General features: G+C 37.5%; 1 protein-coding gene across 1 annotated transcript in view; it reads right to left on the bottom strand.

Annotated features, from left to right (window-relative positions):
- LOC107679162 (acyl-coenzyme A oxidase-like protein) overlaps positions 1–12,698 on the bottom strand; it is a 58,003-nt gene that overhangs the window by 22,570 nt on the left and 22,735 nt on the right. Inside the window, exons 8-10 of the mRNA XM_016474641.1 lie at positions 10,215–10,311; positions 4,003–4,090; positions 1,110–1,180 (exon numbers count right to left, since the gene is read on the bottom strand). Coding sequence (XP_016330127.1) covers positions 1,110–1,180; positions 4,003–4,090; positions 10,215–10,311 — 256 coding nt within the window. The remainder of the gene's footprint in view (positions 1–1,109; positions 1,181–4,002; positions 4,091–10,214; positions 10,312–12,698) is intronic.

Here is a 12,698-nt window from a genome sequence, read left to right as displayed (position 1 = left end):
AATCTGCGCTGGTTTGAATGGGCCGCCTCCAGTTTCCCCTTTGTTTTGCTGCCTCCAGCTAGTGCTGTGACGTCGGCTGACCCTAGTTACCTGTGGCTGGCCTGGCCATGCGTCACTCAGAACACAACAGGCCAATCAGAAGAGAGGCTCATGAATATTAACTAGACAGACCAAAATCGACCTGTTCTCAGCAGAGCTCCTGAGAGAGGAGCGGTAAACATATATTGAGATGGTTTTTGGTACTTATACCGGAAATATATATTCTTAAGGACATCAAAACCTCAAATAAAACTCCAGAAAGGTGTACAATATGGGACCTTCAAGTAAAAAGATGCGTAGTTAATAGATTACACTAACATTAGGTTATTTGCCCATCGCCCATTATTGATCAACTACCATGGTCTATAAAGGTGCAAAATGCATGTACTTGAAACCTTTGCAGGTGTTTTGAGTTGATTAGCTGATTGGCATGTCACCATATTCTAATTTGTTGAGATGCACCTGTACTTGAGAATCGAGATATTTCATGATATAGGTAACATGTTATTTCAAATAAAAAAACATAAGTCTATATATCAGTTATACAGCGCTATTGTGGCTGCTGTGTGTCACATGACAAGCATAACGAGCTCCCCACCTCTTCACTCGTGCCCCCTTTAAAATAATGAGTGCATGACGCCCCTGTTGCACAGGTATTGTTTTTTGGTTGCTACGGTGTTCTAGGTGGTTTCTTGAGTATTATAAATGGTTGAAAAGTATTCTGGGTGGTTGCTTACTGGCCCAAGTCAAAAGAGTCTACCCAACAGACTTGGGTCTGTAAGCAAAAACCCAAAAAGTGTAGCTTGCTTTATCATGCTGGCCCTTTACACTAATTTAGCCCCCTTTCTCAGTTTTGCAGCCTGCTTTTTCCAAACACGTGGTCAAGAGTGGAATCCTCTGAAATCTCCCTGCGACTCTGAGAAGCTCCGTTTATTGTTTTTTGAGTGAGCATGAGGCTGTTGTTGTTGTTGTTTCTGAGAACTTTCCATTGGAACCGGCTGCTGAGTCAAAAGACAAAAAGAGTGTCGTGCAGCGGCAGACAGAGCAGAGAAACAGCACTTCACACGTACCTTGGTGAGCAAGGCACGGTCCTCTTTGATATGGCATTGTCGTACAGCGAGAGCAAACTGCTCCAAAGTCACTGCAGAAACATAATAAGAGCAATTATTAGCATAATAGTGAAATTAGAAGGAGGTGCTGCATTAAACATTTTTCCCCTGAGGTCCATGTTATTTGCATCAAAAAATGATAATTTTTCACCTTCTCCCTGACCCCTAAAATAAAATGGGACGCTTTGTCTTTAAGAAACACTCCTTTCACATTTGAAATGAGAAGCAGTGCTTTGATGTACCAAAGTCTGCTGCACCCCCGGGCAGATGTTTTCTATCTAGGCAATATTTATATCAGCTTGAAAGAGGAAAGACCAAAAACAATATAAAACAGAAACGCATTTATCATTCAAATCATCATATTTTGGATTCAGCTAGTGAAATAGCATTCTAGAGTAAGCAAACTACCAAAAATGTGATGAATATCTTTTAACTGAAGGGCAGGACTTTCCCAGCTAACAAAAATATGTTCTAAGAATGTTTCGGAATGTTCCAGATTTTAAAATGATTTAAAAGTTTCAATATTCCATTTGATCATTTTGCAAACATTCTGGGAATGTTACTTTTGAATGTTACATTCTGAAACAAGTAGTAACATTTAAAAAAAAAAGTTAGACAAACGTCCAACTGAAGTTTCACAATAAAATATACATAATTGTTTTGTGCTAACATTTTGAGAATATTATTAAAGTCCAGATTACTTTTAACAAATGGTCTATTAATGTTACCGGAAGAACGTTTGATCATAACTTTGAAAGAACCTTGCCAGTTCTGAGAACGTTCCATGTGCCGGGTTCAATCCTACAGGTGCATTATTGAGAGTAAATACTTATTCACCTGATCACTCATCATTCAATAACTGCACTTTTTGCATGTGTAAGGAAGTCTAGAGTTCTGAACGTTACAGTACATTTTCATAGCTCTTTAATCTCAAAAGATGTAGGAAAATGTAATTTCTCATGATTATGAGTGTTTTAAAATGGCTTTGTTTGCTAGAAAATCACATATTATGCAGATTGTATACCATGCTTTGAATGAACAACAGTGCTTGAATTTACAGACTTGGCTCTTTGCATCTCTTTACAGTGTGTGCCTGTGACTCTCTCTGTATGACTGATTTGTGAGGCACTGAACAATGTAATAAATATTCTGTGATCTGTGACCGCTACTATGTGTTACAATCATGCGTGTTAAGTCAGTATTAATATCATAAATGAAAGCCCAAACTGGAACACTCGTGCAAGGTGTGAATAAAAGCCCCTCGTCTCAATGTTATCAGCAGCATCTCAGAGAAAATTAGCGCATGATCTCGGGGTGTGTGTGTGTGTGTGTGTATAAGTGTGTGGGAGGAGGGTGAGAGAATGGAAATTTGCTATCAGGGGAGGAAAATATATCTTGACACACAAACCCATGCACACATGCACACACACACACTGAGCATGTGGAAATACTCTAGAACATCAGAGGCTGAGAATGCACAGCACCTTTCTGTTGCTTACTGAGTGTAAGAGTGAATCAGAAAGTCAAAGGGAAGTTGAACAGTGTCTTTAATGATCAAAGATGTGTGGTGAGTTTATAGTCTACACGGGCACATGAATCACTTACTCTAGACCTCACACAAACGCACATGTACTATTAATACATTGTGCTTGTTCACACATTTAAGTGTAAAATAATTCATCATTTAGGGATCAGTGGCAGCAACATCCTCACTACAAGAAAAGTATTTAAAGGGGTCATATGATGCTTTTTTAAAGATCATTATTTTGTGTATTTGGTGTAATCCCTGACATGGCTGCTTCAACATTAACTGTGGTTATTGAAACCACGCCTTCTTTCTTCGTCTTCTTTCTTTGCGTGCACATTTGGGCGCATTATGCAAATATTTCCACATAGTGAGGTAGATATGTGGGGGCGTGTTAGAACGAGCCGTTTTAGGGGGGCGTGGCAGAGTCTTAACTTTGATAAAGAATATCTCTTTGGTTTTGAGACTTTAGTCTTTGCAACTTCAGGGATCTTATCTATGCACAATCAGCTTGTAACACTCCAAAGAGAAAGGAAAACTTGAAATCGCATCATATGACCCCTTTAAATTAGTCTTTTGACTTATTTTCCTGAACAAATATTTCAAAACCCCTACATTTTACTTCAAAAACACAGCTTAAGATATTAAGACTCTACGATTAACAAGATTAAAAATTTGGCTTTGTTTGATTTTATTTGTTTATTATTTTTTAAATATAACAATAATAATTACATAATTACTGTATACTTTATTTCAATAATTGATTTTTTTTATTTATTAATCATTTATTTATTTTAAATATATTGTAATTATTTAATAGATGAATATAGTAAAATCACTAAACAGTAATTGTTGTTCAAATTGGCAACTTAAATGTAACTTTTAGTATTTTTAGGATATTAATTAAGAATAGCCACTCTGTCATCCTGAGTGTAATTACAAATTTAGTTTGAGGTTTTATTTGTCTGCAGTTGGTAAGATCATCTGGCAATTCCTGAGAACTAACTTCCCATTTCTAAGCCATTTTTGCAATGACCAGTCTTTTTGTGAAATACTTGTCTTGAAAAGTGTCACACTTTTTTGTGCTTTGCTATTTTAAGTAATTCAGTGACTTTCAGAGGTTTCTTTTTAAGAGTGGCTTCAGTGTCCAAATACTTTTTGGGGTTGTTGTGCATACGGCATCCCAGCATCCTACAGGGTGATCTTTTGGACCCCTTTGTTATAATGTTAAAGTCTTCTGTGAGAATGTGGATGTAAAAAGAGCATTTGCAGACATTCATGCAACACACGAACTATAAATAATGTACATAAACTTCCCCTTTCTCTCACCTCTGTGTATGTGTGCCATAGCCAAAGTGGTCACGTGATGTAAACAAGCGTTCCAGGCCATGAAAAACTCATCTTTGTTTTTCTCTACCTGTTCAAAGGAACAAATAGCATTGAAAACAATTTGTTCAAATTTACAGTCTCAGGAAAATGGAACAAAAATATTGATGAACCATGTTGCATCACGTTGATTTTTGTCAAATGGTCTCTAGAATGTAAATGTCCCGCCCCCAACATAACTACTGTGTATTTGGCAGAGTGAAAAAAGCATTTTTTTTTTCTGTGTATAACATATTTGGACACTGATATTTCCCTAATAAAGAGAAAAGCCCTGAAAATCATAATAAGTGATGTCTAACTTTGGAAACTATAGCTCTCGCCTAAAATATGAAACGGTCAAGCAACAGATTAATGGGCTACTTCAGATTTCACAAAAAGCTTATAGACGTAGTTATAATATAAATCAGACTCTGAAATTGCTGTTTTTGATGTCATTCACTTGTTTGGCAATGCACCCACACAGAGAAATTTTGGTCAGCTTTTTTTTTCTCATTTTGTAAGTTGACCTTTCTTTCTGTTTTAAAGATGTTTTCTTTGGATTGTTTCACTACTCAACAGAGAATATATGAAAATATAACAATTCATTTGTGTTTTCTGCTAGCTAAATGTCACATACATAAACAAAAATCTGGCTCTAAACCTTTCTTTTCTTTATTCAAAGTTGATCCATATGGAAACTATAGCTCTGTTCATCCTAAAACAGTGAAAACTGCATCTCTATATTCATCCTATGTGTCCTCTTAAGGTGTGAATGTATTTTTTAGTTAACCTGGCAACACATCCCTTATGAAAATTAACCATGGCTTAGTACAAAAACTGGAGACTCCGCAGTCTCCTCCCTGATGGCAGCAGACTAAAGAAGCTGTGTGTCGGGTAGGTGGGATCACCTGCAATGTATTTTTACTGCAATGTAAAAAAACATGCTTATTATTACTGTAGTTAAACCATACCTTTGTTACACTAGTCATAGTTTAACCATGGTATTTGTAGTAAAACTGTGGTTATACAAGAAAAAAAAAACATGGTTACACTTTTACTATAAAACCATGGTAACTTTTCTTAAGGGACTTGTATTTGTGTATATTTTCTTTTTTCTTTGTTTTGTTTTTATAACTGTACTGTCTTAATGGTTTGATGTTTTGTACGGTTTCATAAAAAAAAAAAATTACAAATCAGAAAAAAGATTTGCGGTACATCCGAGTCAACGAGACGGAGGGAAGTTTGCGAGTGAAGGGCATAAAAAATAGACTGGAACGCAGCCCAGGACTCGGTGCGCGGATCACGAATCGTTCAATTCGCGATACGCGCTCCGAAGTCCCGATCTGAATCAAATGATTCGCGATACATGCTCGGAAGATCCCAGCTGAATCAAAAATTTCACAAACCTGCGCTGAAATTCCGATCTGAATTAAATGACTCACGATCCGCGCTCCATAATGTCGATCTGAATAATGATTCGCGAACCATCATTTCAGGGGTGCGTTTTCCAAAAGTAACTATGGTCAGGGCCGTAGCTGGGGTTTGCGGGGCCCCAGTGCAGGTTGTACCAGTGGGCCATATTTGAAGCTGTTTAATTTGTATGTTCGTTCTGTTTATTTATTTGTGCTATTTACACAATGTTTAAAGGTGACATCATGAAAATCTGATTTTTTTCTGGTTTTAAGTGCCATAATCAGAATCAGAATAAGAATCAGAATCGGAAAGAGCTTTATTGCCAAGTATGCTTGCGCATACAAGGAATTTGTTTTAGTGTCACAAGCATCCAGTACACAGAGACAACAACAACGCACAGACAATAAAAATAAGATGAGAATAAAAATACACACATACAGTATGTAAATATAAATAGACAAAATTTGAAATTTAAAAAAAATAAATAAAATAAATAAAATCAATTGTATGTATAGTTGTGCTATAGATGATAAAATAGGAATAGAATATGGTTCGCAATAATCGGGTCCCCTGTGCATCTACCAACCCAGGAAACATGAAAAAGATTAACCCAGAAACTTTGCTTTGGTAAGCCTTTTTCTGTAAGCGTCTGAAAAAACGAGCGCATCAGATTTCGCTCCCTTTGTGACGTGGCAAAGGGATCTTATTATAATATCACCGCCCCTTTATCTGCACGTTTCCACTCACGGCGCCGCCATTCTTGTTTTCACAAGCGACAACGGTGTACCAGTTCTAGCGCCATGGCAAAAGTTCGAGCAAAGCATGCTAACTGTTCTATCGTTAGCTGCACAGATAAGCACAGAACACTATTAAGAGTCCCAACCTCAGAGGAGACAAGAGAGCAGTGGATTTATTTATTTACTGTATATTACGCTGCTGCCACACAGATCTAATATAAACATGCGATTTCTTTCCCAGCTGTTTACCTTCACAGACATAACAGACTGTTTTTGTAACTCATGTGTTTTTAACATAAACTTTTATGTATTTGACAGTTTAAGCACAATAAGACATGAAGAGAACTTAGTTTATTACTCACATGCCGTGTGACAGCCACTTTCTGTGCGCGTGCTTCGGATGTGTGCATTTAGAAAACACTATATCAGACGTTTAAACTAATATGGCTTTAAAACGCATGATTTTAGCACGATAGACATGATCATCAAAACCAAACAGATGTTTTTTTATCAGAGTATCTGACGTACGAGCTGTAAAGGCACAGCCCTATTCTGGAAAAGGGGGTGGGGAGCAGCAGCTCATTTGCATTTAAAGATACATGCACGAAAATGGCATGCTTCTGCTTCCTCTCAAAATAGGCATTTTTTAAAACGATATAATAATTGATCCGTAGAGTATTTTGAACTGAAACTTCACAGACACATTCTGGGGACACCTGAGACTTATATTACATATTGTAGAAAGGGGCATAATCGGTCACCTTCAAGTTTGTAGGTGTCCAGGTACAGAAACCAAATAATCAAATGTAAAATAGCACTGCATAGTCTTCACTGTAAAAATTAATTATACAGTCAAACTAAAATTTATTCCGACACCTTCAACATTTCTCACATTATCACAGTTTATTTGCTATAGTTTAGAAAATGGTAATAAGATGACAAGAACTCGGAATTAAACTGTGTCAGAACAAATTAATCTTGATAATGTCAGATAACTTTGATAGGTATGTAATGGATTACAATCAACCAAAAATTCAGACAACTGTTAGCATGACAATATTTACACAACTATCAATACTTTGTTGACCAATTACCAAGCAATGCTTAATTTTGTTCAGTCTGTGGTGTAAAAAGTTCGCATTAGCAATTAAAGAAAAAACAATTAAGCAAAACATGGTCAGGACAAAGTGTCTGAATAATTTTTGGTCCCAAATTTAGTTTACTTTATTTTGCTCCCACTAAAAAATATCAAAAATTATATCTGGTGTCCGAATAATTTTTGGTTTGACTGTGGATTACTTCTTGTTAAAACTACAAAGTAATTCAGTCAAGAGCAGTGAGTGATTTTCTTTCTTTCATTTTCTTGGATTAACAGCAGATAGTAAATTAGGCGCGGTCACTTTAACAGGCAATGCATCCATTATAATGATACACATGCGATTTCTTTCTCCATGTTTACTTTCACTTAAGACATAACCGACAGGATCCTCTCCAAGACGGGTATTTTGACATAATTTTGTGTGTAAATTTCGGTTGAATTGGGCTCTTTCACATCTTTTTCTGTTTGCATTTTTAAACTGCGATTTGTATTTGTTCGTTCAGGTGCAGGAGGATGCGAAGGAGGGCTCAGTTAGGTGTTGCTGTCCGTGAGACGCGGCTCTCTGCGTGTGCACCGAACACGGCGCGCGAGTACTCAGATGAGTTTTTCTGCGTCTGGTGTTTGAATGCTTTAAACTCTTATGAATGTTTAAATTGGCAAGGCTTAAAAACACGTGCAAATGATAAGCTTTCGTGACGATGTGCAGCAGTGGCCCGTCAACTGTCCTGAGCGTCTTTTTAGGCTGGCCTCAGCCAGTTGGTTGAGATCGCCGGGGGGCCCCCCCTCAGCCGTGGGCCCCTATAATCGTCACCACCTTTCACCCCACTAGCAACGGCCCTGAGTATGGTCACAAGTTCCGTCATTACCAATAGAGTTCAATAGGACTAACGACCATAGTTAGCTAACGATGCTTTTGGGAAACGCACCCCAGATCAAGACTTGGGCCCTGTCCCAAATGGCACCTCACGGTCTTCCTCTGAGTCAGCACTTTAATGCCGCTTTGACTGTTGGGTTGAAATCTGCTGCGAAGCTTGCCCCACTGCAGTCTCAACAGAGGGGGCGTTCGCGAGCACCCTTCTGAACGTAAAAATGACGAATGCCACACTTTACGGTCTTGTGGACTTAACGGACACGCGCACTCGGCGGCCATTGTAAGTCCAAAAGTGCACATGAAGTGTTCCAGTTGGGACAGGGCCTTGGGAGCAGGAACGCAAATCATTCAGTTTGCAAAATGATTCGCGAACCTGCTTCAAAGTTCCGATCTAAATCAAATGATTCGCAATATGTGCCCCAAAGTCCCGATCTGAATTAAATGATTCACTATACGCAAAGTTCTGATCTAAATCAAATCATTCGCGATCCGTTTGGAGCACTTCGAAACGCAATGGTTTAACTGATTCAGAGTTTCGAAAAGCTCCATTTCACCCATCACTAGACGTGCTTTTTAAAACCATTACAAGCAATGTCAAAATTCGAAAATGAAATGCTCTTTTGATCTGGGTTTTGCTAGTGAACTGCTTGAACTGAATGATCAAAGTCACGATTTTGAATCAATCGGAACGGTTCCAGCGTAAATGACTCACTCAATTGAATCGGTTTGTCTGTTCCTTCGCTTTTCACATCTTCAGCCATGTTTACACGACACTGTCAGTACTACTATTGGCTTAGCTCACTAAGTTTATGACATTAACTGAAGGAAAAAAAAGTATGTTTACAAATAAAATATAAAAATTTCCTTTCCAAGGATAACCTTTCAACACAACTACGATTCACACATCTACGAACATATTCAGGTATCCGGTTTACTGCTGTGCTAACTATAAAAAAAAAAAACTCTATTAATTTGACGAGCTGCATCTTAAAATACAGGTTAGATGGAAACATTGTGGATTATGATCGAGTTTGTAGCTTAATTCACTGTACTTTAAATAGTTTGACGACAGTTCAACTTCTGGTAACAGTTCATTAGGAAATCAATTGAAAGCATCCAGTCATCTCATACCACTGAAGTGAATGTTAAATTTATAAGTATATATTGTAATAGAGTGATCGTCAATGTAAAAAGAGCAAATGGGAGAATCAGATGAACACAAAACACAGCATAACAACATTAAAGAGGGTAAACTTTATCATTCAACTAAACTGTGCTCGTATGTTTTAAACACTTCGGCTACCTAAAGCGTGCAGTTTTCTAGCGTATTTACTTTAACTTCTCAGCTAATATCAATGGTATGTCCTATTTCAGATGCGACCAAAATTACAGCAATAGTGGTTACATACACATATATTTAATTGTTTGATCAAACTTATTGCTAGAGACAATTTAGTAGTCGTTGGATATTGGTAGGGACATGTCATAGCGTCCCTACTAAATTCTACGCACTTGGATCTTGGCAAATGTAAGCATAGTTTGAGACATTGCTGAGATCTCATGTTTTAAAAGTTATATAAATGTATTGTTCTTAAAGAAATGTTTATGGAATGTTCTTATAACTTTATTAATATTTGATATATGTTGAGAGAAACATTCTTGGAACATCCTTATAATGTTGTTTGTTCTTGAACAGTCTCATAATGCGGAGAAAACGTTCTTAGAACAGCATTCTCAGAACGTCCTTATGATGTCATTTCTACTTGAATGTTCTATGAAAAGTCTTTTGCAACCTTTAAATAACATTATAATCACAAGGAAACTGGATTTTAATGTTCTTAGAAATTTAAATCTAAAAAAAAAAGATTTTTTTTTTGTTCTATTGGGTACATAAAACGTTTTAAACTTTACCGCCAATAAATGTTCAATTAAAGCATTTCACAGCTATTCATACTTGCCATAGATCGCTCCCTTGCTCTGCTTTAAAATAAGCAGCAGTAAAACACACAGAGAGGAAACTTTTTTTGTTTCCAGTGATTTAGTGAGAGCAACTGACCTTATTGTAATGTCGACTTGCCAGGCTGCGCTGTAATACCCTTTCCCTGTAGCTCAACGCTTTCAGCAGGAACATTAGGTCTCCTACTTTGTCCACGCTGAAGCCAAGAAAGTTAGATAAACAAGAAAACAGCCAAAAGAAATATAGATTAACTCGGTCAAACAAAGAGATACTGTATAAAATCACTGAACCACTATCAGAATCACATCTAGACAAATAAAAGCTGATTTTTTTTTTTCAGTCTACAGTATGACGGAGGACTAAAGATCTCAGGTTTGGTTACTATGTTCTGAATAGCAGGCCGGAAAACAATTACACCTATCAAATTTTCCTCTAAGGCAGAATTGCTAAATTGGTGACCTAATTGTTAATGTAAACATAAGCAAGGGTAGATGGGTTTCTCAGGGCTCAACAGTTTGTGTGCAGCTTTTCTGGACTGTGGGGTTTTAGAGGCTGGAGAATAGAAGCTGGTCTTAAACAGTGAAGCCAACAGATTAACGCATCTCCGTGAATTTGGCACCCCATAAAAAAATGTTCACCAAAACTACGTTATCTATCTATCTATCCTCTTTCCTGGTTCTAAGGCTGTCTGACACTGAGCTGGTCCAGTTTCTAATTAGTCCCATCACCAAGTTGTTCCCCATCAGTTTGGTGTATTGGGTCAGCAGCTCTCATACCACCACCGGCAAAACAAGACAAAACGTAGCTGTACTTAAAGAGAGACACTTTCATGACTGTTTCTTAACGCACTTAAGTACACTTTTGAAAAGTGCACTTTGTAATGTCAATTTTTTTTTAAATACATTCTAAATCATTGCATTTTAATAATCTTTTGTTGTGCTTTAAAGTATATTATTTCCATAAGTGCTAACGTGTACTTCTTTTTCACAAGGGAAATGATTCATTATTAATGTACAGTAAATGTCTATTTTACATAGATTCACATCATTTAGAGAATTTTTTTTCATCCTTAGTGGCTTACAGTAGAGACTATTATTGACTGTAGAAGAAACTTTGCCTTAAGGGTCTTTGTTCGAGGACACAAAGCAGAGTCTTATCTCCGGTCTGCATTAGCAGCTTGTCTAGGCCACTCCACCCTGTCCTTAGTGTAAAGGTGTGATCCTAATGGTCAGAACTTCCCTTTAGTCATTAGCGTTCCTCAAGGGATCACACAATCAACGCAATATCACACTATAAACACCACAAACTAAACGAACGACTAAAGTTTTTTTTTAACCAACCGCTCCCAAAATGTCAGACTAGGAAAGTACACTTCTTCAATTCTTACTCTGAATACTGGTGTTCCACAGGGATATGTGTTGAGTCCCCTGCTATATGCACTCTTCACTCATGACTGTCTACCTGCCCATGTAACAAACACCATAGTAAAATTTGCAGATGACAGATAACAGTCATCGGCTTGACCACGAACAATGATGATTATGCACAAGTACAAAATCAGCCTGGTGCTCCAACAATAATCTCATCCTTTACACCAAGAAGACAAAAGAGATAGTGATTAATTTTAGGACCTGTCCTTATAAATGGAGTGGCTGTGGAGACAGTTGTCTGTTTTAAATTCTTGGGATTGAACATTACAGAGGATTTTTCTTGGACTACATACACCTCCATTGTCACTGGAAAAGCACATCAATGTGTTTATTTTCTGAGGAGATTAAAGAAACTAAGATTGCCTCAGAAACTTCTTGTGAACTTTAATTGATGTTCAATGAGTGCACTAACATATTGCATCACATCCTGGTACACGAGAGGAGCTCTGAAAACAAGCGCTCTGAAACAAGTTATCAAAATGGCACAAAATATACAGTTACCATCAGTTGAGGATTTTTATATGTACAGATGTCAGAGCAGAACCTCCAAAATTATTAGAGAGCCTACTCACCCTGCACACTACACCTCTTTGATCTCCTCCTTTCTGGTAGGAAATATGGAACAATTTACTGTCATACTACAAGACTGAAAAATAGTCTGAAAAAACTACATAGACAGACTACATAGAAATTTGTTAGAGAACTATTGAACACTTTCTGATTCAAGTTATCTGCAGGGATTTGAAAATCAAATGTAAGGCTTTTTAAAACCCACACATATAAAAATAATACTGTACGAGCGGGGTAAGGCGATGTAACATATTTAAACCATAAAACGGCTGTAAAAACATAATTTACAAAAACGTCTCTAGGTTACGTATGTAGCGTCTTTGAGATCTATCGTAACAAACTAGTCCTCGGACTGGATCTGAGATACTATCTGCTTGATAGTGAGCATCTTGAACCGAAACCGTTTGATAGCGCGGTTCAGAAGATGGAGATCTAAGATGGAGATCGGACGCAACCCCCCATCCTTCGGAACGATGAAGTAACGGCTGTAGAACCCAGACTCTCTCTCGAGAGGCGGAACACGTTCTATGGCCCCCTTCCTCAAGAGAGTATCTACTTCTTGTTCCATTACCAGAGCCTGCTC

The sequence above is a fragment of the Sinocyclocheilus anshuiensis genome, unplaced genomic scaffold, assembly GCF_001515605.1.
Source record: "Sinocyclocheilus anshuiensis isolate Anshui unplaced genomic scaffold, SAMN03320099.WGS_v1.1 scaffold300, whole genome shotgun sequence".
NCBI lineage: Eukaryota > Metazoa > Chordata > Actinopteri > Cypriniformes > Cyprinidae > Sinocyclocheilus > Sinocyclocheilus anshuiensis.
This window is presented reverse-complemented; position numbering and strand designations above follow the sequence as displayed.